This window comes from Manis pentadactyla, chromosome 6 (assembly GCF_030020395.1).
Source record: "Manis pentadactyla isolate mManPen7 chromosome 6, mManPen7.hap1, whole genome shotgun sequence".
Lineage (NCBI taxonomy): Eukaryota > Metazoa > Chordata > Mammalia > Pholidota > Manidae > Manis > Manis pentadactyla.
In genome coordinates, this window is record NC_080024.1 from 123,720,849 (window position 1) to 123,746,299 (window position 25,451).

A 25,451-nucleotide genomic window follows, 5' to 3' on the forward strand; every position below is an offset into this window, starting at 1 on the left:
TGTGACAAATTACAGCCTTTAAAAGTGGGGTTGTCACTAACTGGAAAAGTACCCAACTTTGTTGATTTCCTTCCTTGCAAACATTACCAAGGTGTTCCTTAAGGTAATATTTCAGTGCAGGGTTTTTGGTATTCCTTAGTCAATAATAAACAGAGCAGATTTATGTTACCTATCATCACCTAATTCTTCATAATTACATTGAGTGTCCTAAGGGAAAGTTCACAAAGTGGATATTTTTTTATTTTGTCCACTTTTATTCATTATTCTGTAAATAACCCTCCTGCTAAAGCCTAGAATTTTATTTCAATAAAAGAAAATGTTCATTTGTAGCATTATTTATTATTTTAATATTTATTTTAATTATTTATTAATACTCAGCTGCATTTTCATTTTGTAAGATTTCTTATCCACAAATTAGTAAAAACTTAAGGGGTTCCCAGCTTCATGCTTGGCTGCTACAATAATCACAAATGTAGTTTGGTTCCCTCTTTGCATTAGGTCATCAGCAGGCTGGCCATCAGGCCCCGAGGCCATGCCCACGGGTCTGGGGCAGGTGACTTCCTGTCCTGGCAGAGTGCCAGCCCTGATTGCTATACTGCCCACCCCACCCCCAGACACCTACAAGCCAAGGCTCAGAGTTCTGTACTCAGGTAATATATTTGGGCACATACTTTGTTTTTGATAAGACCCACCTCATTTTGTAGACAGCATCTTAGAAGAGGAGAGATTCAGGGTCTGAGGTATCTGTTGGACTATTTGATAACAAATTACAAAGGTCTTAGGGCTCATTCTGAGCTTCTTGCTCAGGAATTCTGAGTGTAAGTGTATGTCATTGGAATAAAGCATTTCAATGCAAAGTTCTTTAAAGATAAGTATCTTAAGTGACTCTTTTGTCATTGCTGTTAAAATACTCAGTATTTTCTTGGTTCTGCTAAGTTTGTAAACAATGTGGCAAAGCTTTATAGGTCAAGTTATCTTACCAACTTCAAATTCAGTTTTAATAACCGGCATCAAATTTTATAACATGTATTTATGCTTTTTTAGTGGAAAATGAAACAAACAGAACAAAGCATGTTCGTCTAATCCCCTTTGTAATTTAAATCCTGAGGTTTAGAAACTGTTTTCTTTCTACGGTTATTGAATTTTTAGAAGAGGAGTAGGAATTTGGAGATTTTTTGAATACTTTTATTTTTACTTAATAAGCAGCATATTTGACGTTCTAAGTATAGTTCTTATGTTTCTATAAGTACAATAAAATATGAAGGGTGTTCCAGTTTGCTTTTAAGTGTGAAATTATTGAGAAACTGCCTTTTATTCCTTTTCCATGCATCTGGTGGTTACATTTTATCTAAACCTACACACCCAGATTCTGTACAGGCTGACTCCACACCCTCCCTGTGGGTTGACCTGGAAACTTTTAAAAAGTAGAAAGGCATGATGTTGACCCCATCCTGCTGTTTTGTGACTGGTTGCTTTATCTTCTCATGCAACTGAATTTCCATAAGAATGAGAATCAATTCTTAATAATTTTCCCTTGGTGCTACACATATGAGCAAGTGTTTGAGCTGTAAGTTGTTCCAATGAAACTCGTCGTTAGACCATGAAGGAGCACCAGGCAGAGCTGCACATAGGGTAGTTCAGACTGGAGTGACGCTGCCCGGTCCCTCTGAAAAGCCTTCAGTGGCCGATCCATACCGTGGTGTGCCCTGGCACTGTGCTGTCTGTTACTACCTTCCTCATTCATGCTCCTCGCTGTCGCTGTCACTCTGTGCCTGCCTCTCTCATTCTGTCACTTTCTCTGATTTGCCCCTTCTCAGTGGATGGGGGCTCATCTCAGCAGCCACTTGTCTTAGGGTATGTCTCAGATAAGCACAGTGGCACCACGTGTGCATTTTTAAGAGCTTTGAGTTAAACTGTGTGTTTCAACTTAGAGGAATAGGTGTGTGGCCTCCGTCAGGGCTGTTGCAAGACTTTGGGGGTCTTGACTGCACTCCAGATACTTGTGAGCATCAAATTAGGTGATTTATGGATAAATGATGGTTTGATGTAGAAATCTTTTAAAGTAATGTGCTTTTATTACTTTCAAGTCTATGCAGTAACACTAATAAGGCATCTCTGAGGAGGAGTGATGCTGGACAGATTTTGATGATTAGTTAGGACATGCTGGCAATTAGAATCATGCATTTCCATAAAATTAAAGTTCTAATGCTCTCTTTTTTCTTCAGTAGTTTAACAATCTACCAGGTTTGTTATTAATTTTACATTCTAAGCCTTCCAAACATACATAGACATAAATTTAGACTCAGTAGAAGCCAAATTTATGGAAACCTAAAATCATGAATTAGGAGAGTTCAGGGATTTTTAAAAAGAATATAATTATAGTGCCAAAAGAGCTCCAGATCGCCTTTACAGCAAAGAAGAAACAGACGTGAATAGGCTTGTCAAGAACAATAGAAAAAGAAGACTTTGCTAGAAAACAGTGGTTTTTTAATTAGAGAGACTTGTAAGCGAATGGCTAAGGGGTTTGGGTCCCTGGTACCATGTCAGCCAAGACACTGTAACTGCAGACTCTCAGAAGGAACCTCGATGAGGTGGGTACAGGAAGGCCCTGCAGAGGCCAGCTCGTGGGGGAGGTGGAGTTGGGCAGCAGCCAGGTTCTTTCCCAGGAAGGCATGGAGAAGACTTAAACCACATAATAATAGTCCACCCACTGAGGAAGTCACCAAGCCTGGGCCTGCTAAGTTGTTTTATTTACTGAAGAGATTACTTCAGCTCTAAATGTACCAAAAGAGAGTATAGTCCATTATGCCAGGGCTTCCTCTTCTATCCCCAACCTTATAGTTGAGAAGAATACTCTAGAATTTAGTCTATTCCTAGTCAGGATGCAGGGGACCCAAGTTATAAAGATACAAACTCTCTGAGAGTTCAAAGCCCTCCAAAGAACTCAATTCCTACATGGTAAGGATGTAACTGGGAGATTAGGAGCCCCAGATCTACTGAGGGCTATGATGGAGTCGGAAAGGGAAGCTGGGGCCAAGATGACTTGCCCCACAGTTCCAGGGGGTGGGTTTGAAGAACAAGCCTCAGTGAGGAGGACAGGCCAGTCTGCTCTTCATGTGCGGTCCTGACTCATCAGCTCCTGAGGGTCAGGCACTGCTCCCAGTGTGTTAGATGAAACATATCTACTGCCAGGTAGCTTACATTCTAGTTGGGGGCAGCAGAGGAAATCAGCTGAACAAAGTGTATGTGTGCATGACGTCAGGTGATGATGAACGTGACAGGCAGTGAGGAGGGTGCTGAGCATGCGGTGGTTACTCTTGGGTGCAGTTCGGAGCATGGACTTCAAGGAGCAGGGCTGGAAGTACTTAGGAGGCTCTCACAGAAGTCCAGGATGGGCAAGAGATGGAGGGGTGGATGGATTAGGACAGCTCTTGAGGGAAGTTCTGACAGCCCTGGCAGATGGATTTGTTGCAGAAATGAGGTGAGCAAAGTTCAGGGTGACTCCCAACGGCCACGTAGTGGGTGGTAGGGCCTTGTGTGAGATGGGGACAGTGGAGGGAACAGGCTGGGCGTGGTGGGTGGGATGGAACAAGCATGTGTGCAATCAAGGGTTCTCTGGTGCTTGTTAGTGTCTAAGTGGTGATGACAGGTGTCAGGCCCAGGAGTTTGGTCAGGCCTGGAGAGCAATTGAGTCGTAGATGGAAGTTAATCCAAGAGACTGGAAGAATTCAACCTGTGGAAAGAGAAGAAAGGGTTCAGGGGGAGCACTGAGGCCTTCCTACACCTCGAGGTCGAGCAACTTAGAAGGAGCCTGCCAAGCCATCTCCTGTTCGGCCTGCTTCCTCACCAGAAAAATGAGAATTGTGATTGTTCCTGCCTCATAGCATTCTGGTCTGAATAACATGAAGTGACCAACTCAGCAAATGCTACCTTGTTTGCTGAGAGACCACTGGGTGTGAGACTGAGGCCACAGGTCCTATGTTCAAATTCTGATTCTGTTTGTAGCTGTGTGATCTTGGGCAGGATACTGTATGCCTCTGTTTTCTCATCTGTGCAAGGGGGACAATACTGGTGGCTGTCTTCTGAGGCACCCACTGAAGGTATGTACGTCATTACTGGGAAGAGTACCAGCGTGCCTTCAGGCAGATGTGGCCGCGTGTGCAGCTCCATGACATTTGATCTTCTCTACGCAGTTCCGCCTGGTGGTGAAGACATCCTTGCGGCTGCTGCTTGTCTTTGTGGAGTACTCGGAGTCAAATGCACCTCTTCTGGTTCAGGCTGTCTCTGCTGTAGACACAAAAAGAGGTGAGTGGTCCCTACCTATTTTATCAAAGTGAAAATGCTTTACAGAGGAAGGTGTCCACTTTTTACATGTTCAAAACAGAATTAAGAATAAACAGAATTCCCTTTGTGTGGACTTCCACTGGAGGAAACATGATTTTTAGAATAGTAAGTAGACAGAGATTAGGGATAGAAGGCAGTTTGACAGTGAAGGGAGAGCATCCATGGGCTGAGCCCCCTGGGCTTGGTCAGGCCCTGAGCTTCTCTCTGTGCTCTGTCCCCAGCCCCTGCCCTGAACCATAGAACCTGCTCCTTCTCCTCTTTGCCCGTCTGTCCAGGCCGCCCTGGCTGCTTCCTCCCCTCCCTCGCACAGTCCATTGGTTCTGGCCCCTAGCTGTCCTGTGAGCATCGTCCTTACCTCTCTCAGCCATGCCCCGCCTTGCTGCCCCACCTCTCCCGGGAACCCCGCCCCCCAGAATTCTGCCTTGCCTTCGCTCTTGGAGGGTTGTCCCCAGATGCAGATTCAGACACATCATTCCCCATCTGACACCTGTAAATGGCTTCCTGCTGCCAGAGGAGCAGGTCCAAACCCTTCCCCTGATCCTTCTATCATCCAGTCCATCCACCTCCCCCAACTCCCATCCGGCCTGTACCACACCCCCCCTTAGTTAGCTCTCAAAGTCCCCAGATGTCCCCCTGCACTGCTGTGTCACCAGTGCCTGTCTCTCCAGAGCGTGTGCCCTGCTCAAGGGCAGGTCTTTAGCTCTCCAAGGCTCTCCTCGCTGGCCCCACTGGCAGGCCTGTCATATGCTTGATGAAGAATGAGCTTTGGATTTGGTTTAGTATGTAACATGCCCCCACAATATTGTAAAGCCTGAAGATGTTGGGGGGTTTTGTTTTGTCCTTTAAAAAAATTTGGTTTTGTTCCCCAATAGGACATTACCACTATCATCAACCTCACGGAGACTCAAAGAAGAACAAAATCTTTTTTTATGTTAATAACAGTAATACCCTCTGCAGAAAATTTGGAAAACAGTTTAAAGAAGACAATAGCAAACTAACTTCTAGTCTCAGCAGACAGAAGTAATTGTTAATGTGTTAGTGTCTGTGCACATGCTTATGCACAAACCAGCTGAGATGCAACTGCCGAAAAGAAGCAAGGACCTAAATAGCACCCTTTGATTCAAACCATGCATATCTCTGGCTCAGCGCTGCTCAGAGACCCACTTTCTAGTGTTACATTCAAAGGCAAAAGAAAGTAGCTCGATAGTTATTTTGAAAGTTTGAATATAAATTAATGAAAGCCATCCAGGACCATAAACTGGGCGCCCATACTTTCCCACCAGGGCACAGGTGGATGGCAGCACCAGGCGTGGTGGGTCCCAGAGCTGGAGGTGACTCCACTCCTGTGTGTGGGGCTTGTGGCAGAGGCAAACCCTGTTGCACAGTCAGTGCCTATGAATCTGCAAGACGGGACCTAGGCCAAGGCAGGTCTGTGTGTTTCTTTCTACCACAGCATGTTTCATGGGTGAACCTAGAGCAGGTTATGGGGCCAGATGAGAATCCTCAAGGAAGACTACCAATGGCTCAGAAACTAGGGCTGCTGTTTCCAAGGCCAGTTGATGAGGTTTGGGCCTAAGGTGGGTGTTTGGGAAGACAATGAGGCTGGCCTTTTCATCATCCTTAAAAGAGTCATACTCTATCCCCCAACTCTGGGAGTTACTTTAGGACAATTAATGGACTTTTCATTTTCTTATCCTATATTTCAGGTAACACCTGGGCCCTTGTCCTAGGTGCCATGTTGAAGGGATCAGGCTTCTTATGTCCTTGGGGTTGTCCTTTGGCTTGTTGAGTGGGGAGCCCAGAGTTTCCTTCCTTGGACTTCACACTTCATGAAGGGTGTGCTGTGCAGGGCGAGAGGTGACCCTGAGATGAGCCTAGGGCTTGGCGCCCTATGGCCAAGACTCCATCTACAGGCCCAACCAGACACTGTCTGCTGTACTCAATCTCTCCTGCAAGAAAAAGCAATAGCCATCTTTTCCCAATCTGTAAATCTTTTTTTTTTTAAGCAGCTAATGGATCATTTTCTCAACATGGTTTTTGCCTATAAAACTTTCAAGTTTTTGTTAATGATTTTCATCTGTCTGCTACTGAGCACTAGCAGCTGGAAGAAAAAGGAGGAGTAGCACTAGTGGAAAAAACCAGACATAGTTTATCACGTGTGGTTCAATAGTGTGCTTCTCTGAGGACATGTGTGGTCTTGGCCACAATTTTATAATGCATACATGTAACATCACCCTATTCTACTGCTAGTAAAATTGTTCCTGAGCCTTATGATGGAATTAAGCATACAAATATGTCATGGTGTTCTGCAGAGAGCAACACGGCTTCCAGGTGTGTTTCCACCTAGCAGGTTTAGAAGCAGCCAGAGGTGACAGAGAGCCAACAAGCATGTCCTTTTGTGCAAGTTTATAAGTCAGCCATACCTTCTGCTCCTCAAAGTGGCTCAGATTCACCCCCTGGGGGTATGGTGGGGAATGGGCAAGTTCAAGTATGGACTGTATTTTTTTATTTTTAAAGGGAGGAATTCTTTGGGATAATGAAAACTATTAGATATAAGCAATCAACGAAGAAAACCCCAACAAATAAGCTACAAGTCTTCAAAAACTACTATACCCACAGCAAATGAAGTTGTCCCAGAATAAATTCCTCTGGTTACTTTATAAGCATCACATGTGCTGCACATAGTTAACCAGAAGGGTTCATTCTGTAAGCGTGGATAAATTGCCCTCTGGCCAAGAGGGTGCAGATAGGGAGCAGGGATAAAAGTTAAGGGGTCTAAGCCCATCTTAGGGATGAATAAATATTTATGAATTAATGAAAATTACAAATGCTCCATTTGGCCCATGCAGTTGGCACTTTTGCTCAGGGGCTGGAATGAAAAAATGGATTCAAACTAGGCTCTGGGCATGGCACAGCATCACGTGTTTCTGCACAACTGCTGGCACATCTTCTCTCCGCTTGCATCTTCGGGGCACTTGCCCTTTCTGGTGGACAGGGCATGGCAGGAAGAGAGAAAGGCAGTGAGCCCTTATGGCAGCCCAGGAGAGGGCCTTGCTTTGTCATACTGTCATCATCAGAGACTCCCTTTCTGTGAGCTCTTCCCTGTGCGGATTGACAGGAAGATGGTTGAGAAACCCCTGCTTCCCTCTGACTGTACGGATTTGCCTCTCGGACAGAGGGTGGGGCAAGTGACCAGACTGCGTAACTTTGGGTGAAATTTCAGGCATGACTCTTGAATCTCACTAATTTGGTGTAGCACTGCTTTTGAGGTGTTCCATTTTCATTTGAATGTGAGGTGATGAGATGTGACATAATTCTTAAACATGTGTATCACACATGAATAACAGGGAAAAAACCAAGCCATCATTTCAAGCAATGCCATATCTGACTTCTGCTCAGATTCTTCTGACCTGGGAAGAATGCACAATGCGTGGTGATGGAAGTCAGAGGATGACTGAACTCAAGCTCTATTTCTGTTACTATTTATAGCAGAAGTGTATATTTTAATTGTGTTTATCAATCATGTTGAAAGAATGGAAAATGTGGCAAGGACCTCCAGGTGTTAGACCAGCTCATGTACAAGGCCTTGTGCTAAATATCTTATTTTCCTTGGAGTTAAATACAGAGACCTAGGAGGAAAGTAAGGGGGAGAAAGAATGGAGCAATTTAGTCTGTGCTTACTTTGGGGGTTGAGTGGCAGAGGACTGGCCTGGGAGCCTGTGCAGAATGTCTCTGGGTGTCACCTGCACCACCGGCCACCATGACAAGGCTGGTATTTGAGTGCCTAGCATGTAACAGACACCGTGCTAAGCAATTTTTCATATAAAACACATTTATTCAACAAATATTTAAGTACCAACTATGTGCTTGAAACATCAGAGAAAAAACAGGCTCTTGTGGGGCCTATACTCCATTGCCTAGGGTCACAGAGAAGGGACATGGAGTTGGAGAAAGGCAGATGATAAAGTGTTAAGTAAATTATTATCTTCTGATTTACTCCATCACTGCTAATGCAAAAAGTCAAGGTGCTTTATCTCAGTGACACCCCACAGTAATCCTGTAAGGTTGATCCAATCACTTCAATTTAGATGCATTTCCTAAGCATCTGTTCATTCCACTATTTTGGGGCTCAGTTTCTTTCTCTGTTGCATGAAGGGGAAAGAATATATGAGTTATGATTCTAATACAGATCCCACCACCACCACATACACACACACATACACAACACGCACACACTGTACAGAGCAAGCACAAAACTAGATCCCCTTCCCACAGGGAACTCCTGGGAAGTCGCAGCTGCTGGCTTGACACAGGCCAGCTTGGGCCCTGCCAAGGTTATTTGTGTTGAACCAAAATGTTTCCTCCTCTTCATCTCATTCTTCTAAATATTTCCCATTTTTTGGCCCTAAAACAAAGGAGAATGAACATTCATCTGAACACTGTATGAATATATGCACATTTGCAGACTTGAAATCCTTAAATGGTAATAAGGAAATCAGATATCACAGCTGAGGAACATGTTTTTCAATTAAATTAAGCCAATGTCTGTTTTCATTATAAAGGATAAAACAGTGAATACATATGCGTGTTCATATGTGCAAGAGAGAGGATACATTCTGTCTGCTTCCCTCTCTCCAGGGTGCCTGCCTTTGTTTCTTGGCCTTTCCTTCCCCAGGCCTTGCTTAGTATCTTTGGCTCCAAAGTATGCAGCCAGGGAGCAGTTGTGGGCCCACGATCACTACTGGAACTTCTCAGCTTCAGAGCTGTCTCTCCTGCAGTCTTCCTTTTGACCACATATGGGTAACCCAGTGTTTCATGCTGAGGTTAGGGGCTGAGTTGCCTGTTATAAACACAAGCAGAGGCCTTGGAGTGCTTGAATTGTGCCTAGACAGTGAGACTGAAGACATGTTGAACACATGGATTGATTGGCTTGAGGGCAGAAATGGTAACTTTACTGGGGTTTGAAGAATAGGTGAGGGCTTCAAAATAGTTTAGTAATAATATCAGCAAGAAGATAATTCAGTTAACAGGCAAAGGATTGTGCTTTTGTGCTCAGAGTTAGAAAGGGTTATAGAAGCTTGCCTAGTTCTGACCAACTGGGCAACATGGCCAGAGGAAAATGCTGATCTCCATTTTTACACTGGGGCTCCACACCAACTACATCTGTGTCTTTCACATGGCATGGTGCCTGTTCCTTTTTAAAATTCTCCTGTCTTTCTTTTTCACACTGTGGACATTTAATCTCTGGTGCTTTTAAAACTGCTGCAGCTTAACCTACTTCATGTGCTCCCAGACCTCCATTCACTATTCAGACATTTTTATTCAGCACCTACTACAGCCAGGCTCTGTGCCAAGGAAAAAGAGACAAGACACATCACTGTTGCCCTTGGAGCTTTTGTTCTCAAGGCCAGGAAACCAGCTCTGACATAACCCATCCATGAGCCACCCTTTGGAAGCCACTGGTGTTAGATTATTTCAGAATTTACTTTCATCAGAAAAAATAAGCAATATCCCTTTCTGATCTTTATAAGGAAGGCAGGAAAGAGCTTCATGTTCTGCACCACCAGGCCAAAGGCAAGGCAGACTTCGCTTCCAGTAGTTACTGCAGGCAGAGAACACTGTCACAGTGTCATGCCCCCTTTGTGGCCTTGGCCGTGGCTCGGCAGTCCCAAAGGCTTTTCCTGCCCTCTCCTGGAGTCAAGGAGAACCACCCATGAGCCTTCACCTGCAGGGCCCTGGTTAGGAGCCACCTCTTGTGCCAAGCCCTGTGTGACCATCTGCACTGAAAGAGACCCCCTCACTGAGTGACAGGCTTAGCTCTGTGCTTTGCCTTTTGAATGTTTTTACTCTGTGCAGTTATGTGTTCTTGTGTTTTTGCCTAATTGCTCCATTAGATTATAAACCTTTTGAGGGCAGGCTCCCATGAGTCTCAGTGCCTTGTACCTGGTTGATGCTTAAACAGTATTTGTGCTTTGACTGAATAGAGATAATATTCTTCTGTCCTTCAAAGAAGATTTTGCTAGATAGATATCTCACTGTTACTTCTTGGCATCCACTGCTAGAATCTCCTGCATCCCCTTTCCTTGCAGGAGATCAGAGCATAACATGCTGAGGACATAAAGAGAGGACTTACCAAGAGTTTATACTTGGAGAACAAAATGCATGTCCTAAAAATCTGCACAAGTGGATTTTTATATATTTAATATAAAGGGAACTTTTAAAGAAAATTGATAGGCATCCTGACACTGAGGAATATATGTTTTCAAGGGGACAAGGATGTTATGGCATATTGTCACCTAATTACAAGCATGTTCAAGTCCACTCTAAGGATGATGTCATGCTTTAAAATTTGGTGACTAAAAGACACTGCCATCATTGGGTGATAAGTCTTTGGGTAAACTGTGGTTGAAGTTGGCCAGGAGCATTGGATTGCTGTTTCTAAGGATTTTTGCTTTACTTGTAGGAGTCAAACCCTGGACAAATATCATGGAAATCCTGGAGGAAAAAGATGGAGTCGACACAGAGCTGCTGGTTTATGCAATGACTTTAGTGAACAAGGTTGGTTCATGTTTGTTATGGGCTAAATTGTGTCCTCCCAAAAAAAGGGGTGAAGTCTTAACTCCTGGTACCTGGGAATATGACCATCTTTGGAAATAGTGTCTTTATGGATATAATCAAGTTAAGATGAGGTCATTAGGGTGAGCCCTAATCCCACTGGTGTCCTTATGAGAAGATGAGGGACATAGCATAGAGGAAAGACAGTGTATACGTACATGTCTGAGGAAGACAGCCATGTGAAGACAGAGGCAGAGAATACCGTGATGCAGTGTGAGCTGCCAAAGATCGCCAGCAGCCAGTCTCAGGCGAGGCAAGGAAGGCTCCTCCCCTCAAAGCTTCAGAGACAGCCTGGCCCTGCTGACTGACAGCTTCATATCAGACTGATAGTCTCTCGAACTATGAGAATAAATTCCTGTTGTTTTAAGCCACCCACTTTGTGGTACTTTGTTATGCCAGCCCTTAGGAACTAATATAATGTGAAAATCTAAAATTTGCCCTCTGAATAAAAGCCACGCCATGTGTTTCCCCATCACGGTGGCTGGAACCATGGTTGCAGTGTGCAGCTTCATAGAAGAAAACCCTTTACACCCACACGTGGTATGATGCATGCGTGCTGGGGCACATACTTGCGAAGGCCCATGAGTGTGGGCATGCTTTCTATGCCTTTGTCTTTCCTAGTAAAACCAGAAGGCTGAGAATTTTATGACTACTTTTCCTATCCAGGTATCTCCTTAAAAACATTTTTCCATAAGAATATAAATTACCAGTTTTGCTCTAAGGAAATAGTTCACAGGAAGAAATGAAGAGGCTCTTATTCCGCTGCTGATTGACTTCTGATGACTGGGGGTGAGCTAAGGACTCCTGGGGAGGGTGCCCCCTCCTTTCATGATGGGAACCACACCTTTGTGCTCTCCGTCCTCCCGTCACGTCCCTCCCTGGTCACCACCTCAGGGCGGCAGCAGTCTCCAGCATCCATCCTGAGGTGCTGCTCTGACGATGGTCCCACACTGACCCACTTTTGGGGCCAAGTCCCTTCATTCCAGTGCCTCAGGCCTTAATAACGAGGTTGGGGTGGGAGGTTATCTCTGACCCCAAAGGCATGATAGACCCCTTTGTACTCTTCAGCCTGCTGGGTGCAGGGCTGCAGTACCAGCCACAGGGATGGTTAGTTCTTCAGAGAAGACCCAGAATCTCTTCCTGAAATATGACTGGATAAACATTTCCCCAGATGAACTGGGGACAAACTAGTAGAAAGCAGTATAATTATGAGGGGTAACTTCTACTAGATATTAAAATGTTGCGTGAAATCTAAGGATTTAAACAATGGGGTCCTGGCTGTTTCCTTGGCAGACATATGATTGGAGCACAGAAACTTAAAACAGACCTCGATGCACAGAACAACCTACTGTATGATTAAAATCAATGCGGATGATTAGTTTCATTCATGAATGAGGAATGAATAAAAATATACTTTGACCATATATCAAAATAAATCCCAGATAGATTGGAATTCAATGTAACATCAAACCATAGAAAAACAGAGGTGATTAATTGATCTCTGATAGGTAAAGTTTATTTTAATAATACAACCAGTCAAAAAGTTCAAAGAGAAGGACTTAAACATTTTACTGTATAAAACTGTAAAAGGTCTTATTTGTAAAATGGAAACCACAAATAAAAACTAAAGGCAAGTGACAAACTAGGAAAATTTTGCAAAAATATAGGTAGCAAATGATATCACTGTATATATATTAAAAACCAAGTCAAAAAATGAATGACCTCAAACCTACTAAGATCAAAAGAAATATATAGTAAAACATCAAGATATTTTCCCCAAGTTATGTTGGCAGTGATTGTTTTTAATGAAATGCCATTTGTTGATGAGGACACAGGAAATTCTACTACAGTCCTGGTGGGGAATGGGCACCACTTTTCTGTATGGTAATCCTAAGAATTCTGCTTTTGTTTTCAAATCTACTTGTGAGTTTATTTTACCATGCAATTTTGGTTTTTTAAGATTAAGGTCATCTATTTCCTGTCATTTTCAGGCACTGACATTGTTTTGGAAAACACCGAATTCAGCAAAAATGGGATTTTCACTCTTGCACAGTGTTTTCCATTGTAATGCTATCCATCTTACTGGCAGAGGCTGTGCTTGGCCGCTGTAATGGTCCAAGTGGCATCTGCATGGTGTGGGCACTTTGCTGCCAATCACTGGCAAGGTCCCAGTGCATGTCATACTCTCCTTGGCATCATATGGCATTTAAAGTCCAGGAATTCCTCACTTACCCTTCTTTCTTTTCTGGCACTCTGTCTCATCTTTTGTTAGTTCTGGCCCAGGGAGAGTCCAGGAAGGTCCTGAGGACATACTCCAAATGTCATCCTTTCCTCAAGGAGGCCAACAAACTGCTGGCACCCACACTGGGTTTGTTTTCTTTTGTTGAATTTTAGTCACGTTTATTGCCCAGTGAGTAAAATGTTCTGAAATCCCAAACAAAATAATAAATTGAGATGTTAATATGGGCCTGGAAAAAATTCAGACAGAAATCTGGGAAATTATTATGTTGTGTTTCTAACTTTCAACAAAATGAAAGATGACCTAATACCATGGAATTCAAAAAATTAACACTTGCATGACAAAGCGAGGGTACTAAATCAGAGCCTGCTCAGGATTCTGAGACTGATGTCTGTTCCCTTTGTTAAACAGGACAGGAACAGTTTGGTGCAGGGTGGGGGGGTCCAAGATCCAGACTGATCACACTACTGGTCTCCCCTGTTACTAGAAGATCTGAGGGAACATCAGAAACTAATCATTTCTCATCCTGAAAGCTGAAGTTATATAATGCCCTGTCCTGATCCAGCTGAAATCCCCTCCCTGGGAACCCATGACTTTGTGGGACTTGGATGTTGACCCCCTTGAACAGGATGAGGCAGGTGGGGAGAATGAGTAACAAGAGGCATTACTGTGGGGCTGGCCTGGCACATTCAGGGCAGGAGGACCCCAGGGGCCCAGGAGGAAGCTGCTGCCACAGAACCAGGGGCTAAGCAACCTGGAGGGGAATCATGCTGGGTAGTTGCCTTCGTTTTTACTTGTATTAAATTGTTCTACAATTACCATGCAGCAAAACCAACTTTTTTCTTTTGGTATTGTGCTGTTTAAGTTTTAACATGTATAGTTATGGGTAACCTTCACAACTGGGATATAGAACAGTTTCTTCACCTCCCCCAAAGTCTCCCTCGTGTTTCCCTTTTATAATGATATCCTGATCCCCTATTCATACCCCGACAACCATCCTCTGTCACTATAATTTTGTTATTTCAAAAGTGTCAAATGGAATCAGACAGGATGTAACCCTTTGAGGCTGGCTTCCCTCATTCAGCATAATGCCTTTGAGATGCGTCTGTGTTATTATGTGTATTAATAGTCTGATACTTTCTGCTCCATCATAATATTCCATTATATAGATATACCACAGTTTGTTTTTTCACCCACTGAAGGAGATTTGGGTGTTCACAGCTTTGGCTTTCATAGATAATGCCGCTGTGAACATTTGTGTTTAGGCTTTTATCACAATGGTATTATCCCATGAGAAAGATTGGAGGGAATCAGTGAAAACCTGGAGAGAAGAAGATGTCCTTCAGGGAGATTTCCCCCTTTGAGAGATGCCTGTAAAGATTTACTTGTCGCAAGCCCTGGGCAGACAACCTCTGAGAGCAAGCAGGAAGGGGCTGAGGAGTGTCATCTAGAGTAAAGGCACCAAGGGACATTTGCCTCCCAGGCTTTTCTGGAGTAGCTGCCACTTTGCGAGAGTAGGCAACTTAGCAGTGAAACATCAGGGTAGGAAGGGGAGGACAGGGCTCCCGGAGGAGAGGTGGGGTGTGGCAAAATTTGCTGAGCATATTAGAGAATTGACAAAAAATAGATGAATGTGTGTTTCAGGATGTCTAATTCCTTCCCAGTGCAGACAGAGAAAGAAGCTGGGTTTGTGGCAGAAGGCCATCTCCCCTGAAGCCGCACACGAAAGGTGGTGGCATGCAGGCTTGGCTCAAGCCCAAGTTTTCACAGTGGAAATGACAAATGACCTCTTAATACCCTTGGTTCTGGGCTTATTGTTGAGCACGAGCATCCTGAGCCTGTTTGGTTCTATAGACCTAATAGTTTAATTACTTAGTAATACTCCTCCAACCCATCATGGCTGGGCTTAATGAGGATTATATCTAAGAATTTAACCCCCTGGAAGCTTCTGAGAGAAAGAATCTCTGTGAGTATCAGCAGGAAAAAAAGGGAAGAAGGGAGGGGAACCGAGCATGCAGAGATGGGAGGCCTATTTCTGCCTCCTCCTGGCCCCCACTATGTTGTGTAGGAAGTTGTAAATCAAACACTAAATGTCAACTCACCTGTGTTCCTCAGATTGCACATTTCGCAGGATCCAGGGAGGGCACCTCCAGTTGTTAGCTCTGCCCTGGTCTTGGTATCGCCATTTCCCTCTCCTCATCTCTTAATAAGTTCTAGAGTTTTCACTAAAACCGAAGGGCGGACTTGTTCTGATGAAATTCTTCGAGCAGTTGCACACTTTTCCATTCGCGCTGGGAGCCGGGGCCAGTCAGTGGACTGCTTGCCTGCTAATGCAGCGGGCCACCCGCCTGGTACCTGCAGACGCTGGTGTGGCCTTTCACACTGGGCCACTTCAGTGTAAGGACCCCTTCCTTATAGCTTCCAGCTGGTTCATGACCTCCTGTTCTGCATCTTTGCTGATTAATTAAGCTATTGCATCCCTGTTATTTTTCATTCGTTTCTGATCTCAATAGCGGTGAGTCATGTCCTCTATGCTCAGCATAAAAAGGAAAATACCATTATTTGGGTTATAAATAGAGACATTCTTTCCAATAGTAATAGCCCCCAAATAGAAGTACTCAAGAAACTGGTGCTGTCAAAGGATCCTTACAAGAGTATGGGTCTTTTTCCTTCAGAGGGGAGTCACTGCATTTAGAATAATTTTGAAGTATATGTGGGGTTCTTAGAAATGCAAAGATAGTGAAATAAGCAGGGAGTAAAGACTGAAATTCCAAGCCAGAATAATTTGTGTAGAAGTCTTGAGTGTGTGAGGAGAGGCTAGAAGAGCGGCTTTGGCCTGAATTTATCCCAGGTCTCCAGTAACGGCTGTTGCCTCAGGCAAATCTCTTCAACTCCCTCATTTCTCAGGTAAGGGGCTTGTCCTAAACACCACAAGGAACTGTTCAGTTCTGAGCAGGGACCAGATCTGAGATACTATCCTCCTTTTCAGAGTGGCAGCATTCAAGCAGCTGTTTCTTCCTTCTGCTATCTTTTTGTCTCTTGGTCGCTGCTTTGAAATTTCTCATGTTCTCCTAAATTTCATAGACCAGGGGAAAGGCCTACCAAATTGAAGGAAAAGCGAATCATTAAACTGTCATAACTCCAGCTGTTGGTAGACTGATCTTAACCAGAGTTTCTAATCACTGAGTATGTTAGTTTTCTATTTCCACATAACAAATTTAGCAGCTTAAAACAACAGAGACTCATCATCTCATAGTTTCCATGGGACAGGGTCCAGGCACTGCCCAGCTGGGCCCTCTGCTCAGAGTCTCACAAGGCTGCAGTCAAGGTGTGACCAGGCTGGATTCTTGCCTGAGACTTGGGATCTTCTCCCAAGCTTTTGTGGTTGCTGGCAGAGCCCGTTTCCTTGCAGCTGTAAAACTCATGGTGGCTCACTGCTACTTCGGGCCCAGCAGGATAAGCTTTCTTTTCATCTTTGAGCCCAGGAAAGGCCTAAACCCACTTTTAAATGACTCACTTGATTAGGTCAGGCCCACTGAGGATAATATCCCCTTTATGTAACTTGGAGTCAACTGACTTGGGAGCTTAATGACATCTGTAAAATCTCTTCTCCTTTGCCGTAATCTAACTGTGGATAAAGTAAAGGTTCCTGTGACCAAGATTCTTACCTGACCCTTGTTGGCTAGCTCCCTACCCACGTGTGGGCAATACATTGCTTTTGACTCTATGTAAAGAGCTCTGGACGACACGGTGGCATGGCTGCATGGCTATAGGGCAGCAAAGGCTGAAGTCGTGGCAGTGCCAAGGACAGAGACTGAGACAGCTGTGGGGTTACAGGGGCCCAGAAGCAGAGACCGGCTTGCTGCATGCAGACTCGCTCTGAGTGGACAGGATGCTAGTGACTGACCTGCCACCATGGGAATAAAGTTGGGTTCAAGCCCTTTCACCCCAAAAACATTCCATTGTCATTCCTTGGTCTCAGTCCACAGTGAGCTTGCCCAGGGCTGAAAGCCATTAGCCAGACAGTAACCTAATCGTGAGAGTGTTCTGCCTGCCCTCAAGGGGGTAGGGGATTATACAGCCCCTGTATACCCAGAGCTGGGATCTTGGGTTTCACTGGGCTTACCATACTAAAGATGTTTTTCCTCAAATGAGCTTATCATCTCTCTTGCTTTGTCCCATATTGTTAAAATTTTGACTGCTGACTACCATGCAAGAAATGCGTCGAGAGCCTGGACACAGTCCCCTAAGATACATGTTTGTCCTATTCTTTCTTACCCAGACGTTGTCAGGATTGCCAGACCAAGACACCTTCTACGATGTGGTGGACTGCCTGGAGGAGCTGGGCATTGCAGCTGTGTCCCAGCGGCACTTGAACAAGAGAGGGACTGATCTGGACTTAGTGGAGCAGTTGAACATTTATGAGGTAACAGAACATGCCTTTTGTAAGGCATTGTACAGCTTGGACAATGTCAAAGGCTGAGATAGACATATTCTAGACCAGTAGTGCCGCGACACCTGGGAGCTTTTCAAAATGCAAGTTCTCAGCATGTTGAAATGATTCAGACCTGAGGGTGGGCCCTGCGATCTGTGTTGTACAAGCCTCTGGGCAACTGATGCTTTCTCAATGTGAGAACCCCTGCTCAAGGAGAAACTCGGAAGTTTGCTTGCTTATTTGTTTATTGCTATTTGACTTTAAAGAACATGAATTCTGTCAGCAGAACTTTCATTCAGGATGAGAGAGAGAAAAGCAGACAGAGATTGCATTTCTTAAACTTGATAGGGATGGAACTTCAGGCAAGGCTGACTATATAATTTGTAGGACTCTGCAAAATGAAACAGTGGGAGAAAAGTGCTGTTAAAGATACTAAACAACTTTTTACCTTCTTCTTCAGTATGCCTGACTTTATTATGGTGTTTTTATTTGCTGTTTAATGTCATTGTAAGAAAAGAAAAATTCAAATTTAGAAGTATTAGCATGAATTTTCCATTCATCTTTGTATTGTACAAGGACAGTTTGAAATACATTAATGAAGAAATTTTAACTTTTATGCAGAATCAGAAAAATTAACCAATTCACAGTTTGTAGCTCCTACATACATACGTATTTTGTTCTTACTAGAAAAGTGGAAACACTGTGCAAAACTAACTCAGCTATTTTTACCTCATTTCCTGATACGTGTTCATCCTATCAACACTCTACCTTCAACTTACTGATGAGGAAGGAAGGCCTGTGTGGAAAAGGAACTGTGGGCTGCCCTATCTATCCATTTTTTCTGTGGTGTCATGTCAGCATAAGTGGTTGGCAAATACCAGACAGTAACATGGGTTAGAAAGGATTTGATAGGACCCTTGGGTTGCCATCTATTTGCCTGCAAAGCAAGTCCTGGTTTGTACAGAAAGTATGGCCTCCAGTGCTGTCAGTGTCTCTGCATGCTCACCTTGTACTCACTTCAAGTCTCACTAACTCTCACATGTCATGCATCTACCAATACTCTGTGCTTATAGGTGCAAGGAGTGGCACACATGTATTTTGCACCTATTCCATTGTCCCATTGGACTTCACTTATAAAATAAAAATTTAAAGGTAAAATTAATATGAATTTTGAGATGGTAGAAACCAACCACAGAACCCTGCTGAGTGTGAGCATGGGGCCCTGTAGAGTTGCAAGGTCACATGAAACTGGCTCTGATTTGAGTTACACATCATGGCTTATGGCCTGTTGACTTGAGTTCAAACTGCCCTTTGTGGGTTAATTTGAGGTCAAATTCCTCCTGTGATTAAAATTATTTCTCCAATGTGCCTCTTGTCTGGACTCTAAATGAAGGTTAGAGAAGTTTCTTGGGTAGCAAATTACATACCTTGTTGCTGATCCTCATAGTTTCTTCCTATGGCCAGTCAGGGGACAATCTGAAGACATGTTACCTCTTGGGTGGTGTGACTTTGAACAGGAAAGCTTATTCCTTTAAGCCCAAACTTTCCCATAATAACAGAGGGAACCAGGCTATTCCTGAGGACATTCCATCTGTGGTACTCCACTTTTTATTTTTCAAGTTTTTTCCCCCAGATATCACTCACGACGTACCACACAATTAGACATTTTAAACCGTGAAGTCCAATGGTCTTTAGCATATTTACAGGGTTCTATAACCATCACCACTCTCATATTCCAGAATGCTTATATCACCCCAAAAAGACTCCCCATTATTCCCTGTCCCCCCTACCTCATACCCCCAAACCATTAACCTACTCTCTGTTTGAATTTGCCTTTTCTAGACATTTCTTATTTATATAAATGGAACCTTACTACATATGGTCTTTGTGACTAGCTTTCACTTAACATGTGTTTAAGGTTCATCCATGTTGTAGCACGTATCAACTCTTTGTTCCTTTCTGTGCTGATGAGTATTCCACTGTATGGATAGACCACATGTTGTCTACCCATTCGTCAGTTGATGGGCACTTGGGTTATTTCCATCTTTTGGCTACTATGAATAATGCTGCTATGAACATCTGTGTACAAGTTTCTGATGGACATATGTTTTTAATACTCGGGTTTATACCTAGGAGTGAAAACTGCTGGTCATATAGCATATTTAAGTGTTTGAGAACTGCCAGAGTGTTTTTCAAAGTGGCTGCACCCTTTTACCTTCCCTCCAGCAGTGTAGTGAGGTTTCCAATTTCTTACATCTTCTTCAATGCTTATTCCTGTCCATCTTTTTAAATTACAGCCATCGTAGTGGATGAAAAGTGATACTCTTGGTTTTGATTTGCATTTCCCTGATGATTTATGATATTGAACATCTTCCCATATGCCTTTTTTATATTCTCTATGGAGAAATGTCTACTCAGATCCTTTGCCCATTTTTGAATTGGGTTGTTTTGTAACTGTTGAGTTGTAAGAATTCTTTATATATTCTACATAATAAATCCTTATCAGATATACATTTTATTGTAATTTTCACATTCTATGGGTTGTACTGTTTTACTTCTGACCTAACTTATCAGTCTTAATAACATACACTTTCAAGTCTTTCCTTCTTCCACTTACAAAAACAGTATGTACTCACTGAAGAGGATTTGGAAAATATACAAAAGTATAAGAGAAAAAAACACCCATGATCTTATTACTAACCATGGTTAACATCCTGTCTGTTTGACCAGCCTTTTTTGTATATGTAGGTGTATATTCTTAACTATGAACAGCCTATAATGTTGTGTACTGAATTTTTATGACTGAATATGTTGGAACCATTTTTTTTGTTCATTACATCTTCTTCAAGAATTTAATAATATTAGTAACATAATATTCTGTCTGAATACAAGTACCATAATACATGTAACCCAGCCCCCTGTTTTTTCAGATTTAGGTTATTTTCAAAATTTTTGCAATTATAAATATTATGATCAACAGCTTTATTCATAAATTTTTGTGCACAGCTAGAGTTCTAGGTGGGTATTTCCTGGCTAAATGGCTCCACTGTCATCTTCACTGGTTAGAAGTGGAGAGACTGACATGTAACTCACTATTTCTTAAAAGTTAGTGTCATAATAAGTGACAAGTTTAGGAACAGAAGAGAATTTATCTTTATATGGTCTCAGGATAAATCAGAGGAGACTGAGCCAGTGGTATTTGCTGTCAGAGCTTAAAGCTGCCCACAGCTGCTCTGCTGACCAGCTCCTTGTGCCCCCCATGCTGGGCACCTTTTCCTCTAGTTGAGCCTCATTTGTCTAGTTATCTGCTTGGACTTCTGTGTTTCATTATCACTGGCATGTGGCATTGGGAAGCCAGTGGGTGGTAGAGGGGTATATTCTTAATAGCTCCTAAAAGATAGGATAGAGCAAGAATAAAGTAAGGATGCTAAAGAAGGAGAAGAAAGGCAGTTAGCTTATATGAAGGTAGACAATGGACTTTGCCCAATACAGATACCTCCCTTTGCCTTACCTCCACCCAATTAGAACTCCCATCCCTGAGACTCCACTCAACCAGAGGCTCTTGGACTCTATGTGGTCAGTGTATATTGGAAGACAGCATAATGCAGGTGAATTGCCCACTAGTGAATCAAATGAGAGAGGATTTTGAAAAGTAGCCTGGATACCTACTGCAGGAAACTACTTCTTACTTCCAGGGAACACCTTCTCTCTAATCTACTTGACTCTCAAACTACCTCTCCACCTCCCTCTTTCCCTTCATGCCAGACCTTTCAGAAGTTTTCTGTACTCATCATCTTCCTTTTGTCAGATTGCATTTGCTTAATATCTTAGCATCATATATATATCATTCTCAAATGTAGTACAGATGTATCATTTAAAGAACAATAAAACGAATACCCATAATGGTGGTTGATTTTATGTGTCACCTTGACTAGACCACAGTGTGCTTAGGTATTTGGTTTCAGAACTTTGATCCTGAAAATGTGGTCCTAGTAATGAGAAGGTATCTTAAGGCTGAAGGTTTGGGGGTAAGGGATAACTTACTATCAGGAATAATTAGCTAATAGGTCCAATCTCTTAAAATACTTTCTTGTCATAGGTGATTTTAAAAATGTGTATCAGTTGCTCTTATGCATAAAAAATATGCCCAGACAGAGGATTAAAATGGCTATTATTGCTCATGATTCTGTGGGTCAGAAATCTGGGCCTGGTTCAGCTGAGAGATTCTCGTGCAGCTGCAGTTAGCTGATGCTTGACTGGGGTTGAATGATCTAAGCTGGCCACATTCACCTGGTTTGGCATTTGGAGTGTCTGGGCCATGTGTCTTTAGCAGGCTTGCCCACACTTCTTTACACTGTAGTGACAATCAGAAGAGGAAGGCCTCACATGAAAACACGTTGCAAGCCTGGTTTGCTGATGTCCCATTGGTCAAAGCAAGTCCCATGGAAAATCCTAGATTTAATGTAGATGGGGGTACACAAGGGTGAGGAAATAGGGAGGCATCATTCTCTCGGAGCCTAGGTTTGTAAGTCTGCCTCAACCTGTCTTCAGCATAGATTCTTCTTAAAATGGTACTAGCACTGGCATCTGCTTCACCAAAAAGCTGCATTACATGTTTAGGTGTGAATTAAAAAGAAGGTGTGGTATGCCAGTATAGAAAATGATTATATCTGTCATGTAAAGATGCTGTCTGTCACAGATGTTAGTAGTCGTACAATGATATAAACTTGAAGAAATGATAGTAGCTTTTGACCTTCATCAAGAATGTTCAGATTGTTGGTTATTTGATGATAATAGAAAATTATTTGAAGTGGGACAGTGGTGTAGAGGTTATGGTTTTAAGAAATCCTTATCTTTTAGGAATATACACTGAAATATTTACAGATCATATGATAAGATCTGGGATTTACCTAAAAAAATCTGGTTGTGGGGCAGGGGTAAGGAGTGGGGTCAATGAGACAAGATTGGCCAGGGTTGATAATTGTTGAACTATTACATGTGATGAGCACATCAGTCTTTATACTCTTCTCCATACTTTGTATATGCTTTAAAAATTTCAAAATTAAAATTTTAAGACTGCTCAGATCCTTCAGTGGCCTCACACATTGGTGGAAGTTGCCACCTTAGGATGCTTTTAACTGCTTTCTTGGTAAGGTAGGGAAGGGTATGCAGACAATCAGGGCTGGATTCTTAAGCTGCTTGCTCCTCATGTGGGTTTTAGTTTATAAACAGTGTTCTTACATTTAATTAAAAGAAGAAGAAGAAGGCATTTGATAAGAGATCCAGCAAATGAAGCCCTCCATCATTTGGGAGAGATTAGAGATCTTTCAGGAGCTGTTAATCTCACCTTGTGTTCCCAAGGAAGGCACTGTTTGCCCTTGTAGTTGATTAGATCTAACAACATAGAAGCTGAGTAAGTCTTGTGAAAGTGCTTTTCTTTCCAGATGTTTTCCAGTTCTTAGTGTTCTTGACTCTAATCTGTAGTATTCCCTAAAATCTGAAGATTTGGACCTGCCACCAAAGTTCTGTATGTGAAAGTAAACTCTTTCTTCCTGTCATCAGCAGACACTGGTGATTCTAGGATTCTTCTTATAAAACCAAAACCATGAATGAACACCAGCCTCATATTTCATATTATCACTGTTCTTGACTGCAAAGCCCAAAGCTGTCATTGGATCTGCTAGGATTCTGTGTCTCATTCATCTGTTCTGTGCCCTCTTTTGTTTTTTTTAAGGAGACAGATATTTTGTTGAGGATCTAAACTTTTAGATAACCCCACTGAATCCCATTTTATGGTGCTGCTTTGATAATTTTTCCAGACTTTTCTTTTTCATTTAGACTTTCTGATTATCTTCATCTTCCTTAACAAAAGGCAGTTGAAGTGGATTTTACTTTTTGCACACTCTGTGTGCGTCTCTGAAAGGAACTGTAAACAGAATGCTATTTGATCTTTGGATCTCTGAGGTTGGGCAAGGAATTAGAAATATCTGAACTCTACTTTATCCCCTAATCTTACCATACCAAATTTGTGCTTAATAAGAAGCAGAATCAATACTTAAGGTCATAATAAGTTCAAATGGTCTAGAATTTTTATATCTAAAAGTGAAGAAAAAATAATTGGCTAGAGATATTTTAAAATACTGTCCTTGCTTAGGTATATAATCATTCTGAAACTTTCCCCAGAAAATTCCATTTAAAGTATTAAAGTTGAATGATACATGTGACTAGCCAAATGCATAATTTCTTAGTTTTTATAGTTATGTGGAAAGAGTTATATGCTTCCCCCAGGAAACAGACTGCCTGGTGAGATTTTTATAACAATAGAGCTTTTTCTGAACTCATCAATTCTTACCTCAAACTTCTCCAAATTATGTCTGAGTAGTAAAATTTAGGGGAACAAAATAGTCAAAAATTATATATTTTGATGTGTTTTCATATATCTGAGTTTTTTGTAAAGTGTATCTGGCACATAGATGGAAAAGTTCTCACTAACTTGAAATTATCCAAACGCTAGAGCTGGAGGAAGCTGGAGGTGGGGCAGATAAAGGGTGGATGGACTCCAGTGACAGAGGCCAGGTGTTTCAGGTGTTCATCCCTGTGAACCAGGGTGAGTGGCCAACTTGGATCTGACTCAGCCAAGCCCTCCTTACTTGGTAGACATAAGTGCCAAGCCCTTGGACATGGGGGACCACTGACTTTGCAATAGCCAAGTTTTCTATGGATAGGTGATGTTAGGCCATATAGCATGGTTAGCCATCTGGGTCTTTATGTTACATCTCCATCCCCTCACATGTCAGGACCGAGTTGTGAATGTGACTAAGAGCATCCACAAGGCTGAGGAATTTACACCTTTGGGGCTATGGGACTGTGTGACTCCTTGGTCGCCGCAACAGAGAGGCTGCAGAGGGGTTGGACCTGTCTTCTCCAGGCTGTGAGGTGGCCTGACCCATTTCTGTGTGGTGGAGGAATTTGTGGGAATTCTAGGCCCCTTCACCTGAGGGCATAAGCTGGGGGAAGGATAGTCATATTTATGGAATATGAGCCACAGGGCAGGCCCTACCCCAGATGCTGTATGTCCATTATCTCTATATACGTTACTCTTACTACAGACCTGCAAATGAAATACTGTTGCCCTCAGTGGTGAGTTAGAGGGCACGTAACTTACTGCCAATCCCACTGTTTGTTAGTGGCATGGCTGGCGTTCACACAAAGGTCTCACTGAGGGCAGCTTGTGCTCTGCTTTCGGTGCAGTTTTGGAGAAGGTAGGCATTAACAGAAAGAAGCTGGAGATGGAGATGAGTGCAGCCCATGGCTGGGAAGAGTGAGCAGGGAGAAGGGCAAGAGCTCTGCAAAAGCACAGGCACTGGTGTTAGTGTGACATGGGGAAGCCACAGCATGGGAGCCAGGGTACCGCGATATTAGGAGATGGACAAGCTGGGGTTCTGGAGGGGGCACCAGCTGGGAGCAGGAAGTAGATATCCCTTGGAAAAGGTCAGGTGTGGGGTGGCTCAGGTTTCCACATGAAAGCTAAAGTGGCAGAGTGAACACCAATTATTCCTCTGCACTAATATGTATACTTTCAAGAGGAAATGTTTTAAAAATGTTATTCTAGAAGGCAGTCTATTTTGGGTATATATGTTAGTAACTGGCATATGCAGGCAGTCCAGTGTAACTACAGGCTCCACCCCCAGTCTGGAGACCAGGCTGCAGAGGGTAGTCTGATTGCGGCCTCCTGGGCCAAGATTCTGAGCTCATGGGCCTTCTTCTGCACTGGGCCTCTCAAAACACTCTCTGCTGAGGCCAGTTCCACCTGTGTGG

At 43.0% G+C, this 25,451-nt stretch overlaps 1 protein-coding gene across 9 annotated transcripts in view; it reads left to right on the forward strand.

Annotated features, from left to right (window-relative positions):
* FHOD3 (formin homology 2 domain containing 3) overlaps positions 1 to 25,451 on the forward strand; it is a 525,593-nt gene that overhangs the window by 336,552 nt on the left and 163,590 nt on the right. For all 9 annotated transcript variants that reach the window (XM_036884979.2, XM_036884980.2, XM_036884981.2 and 6 more), the window contains 3 exons: positions 4,194 to 4,305; positions 10,808 to 10,902; positions 17,481 to 17,624. In XM_036884979.2, the coding sequence (XP_036740874.2) occupies positions 4,194 to 4,305; positions 10,808 to 10,902; positions 17,481 to 17,624 (351 nt within the window). The remainder of the gene's footprint in view (positions 1 to 4,193; positions 4,306 to 10,807; positions 10,903 to 17,480; positions 17,625 to 25,451) is intronic.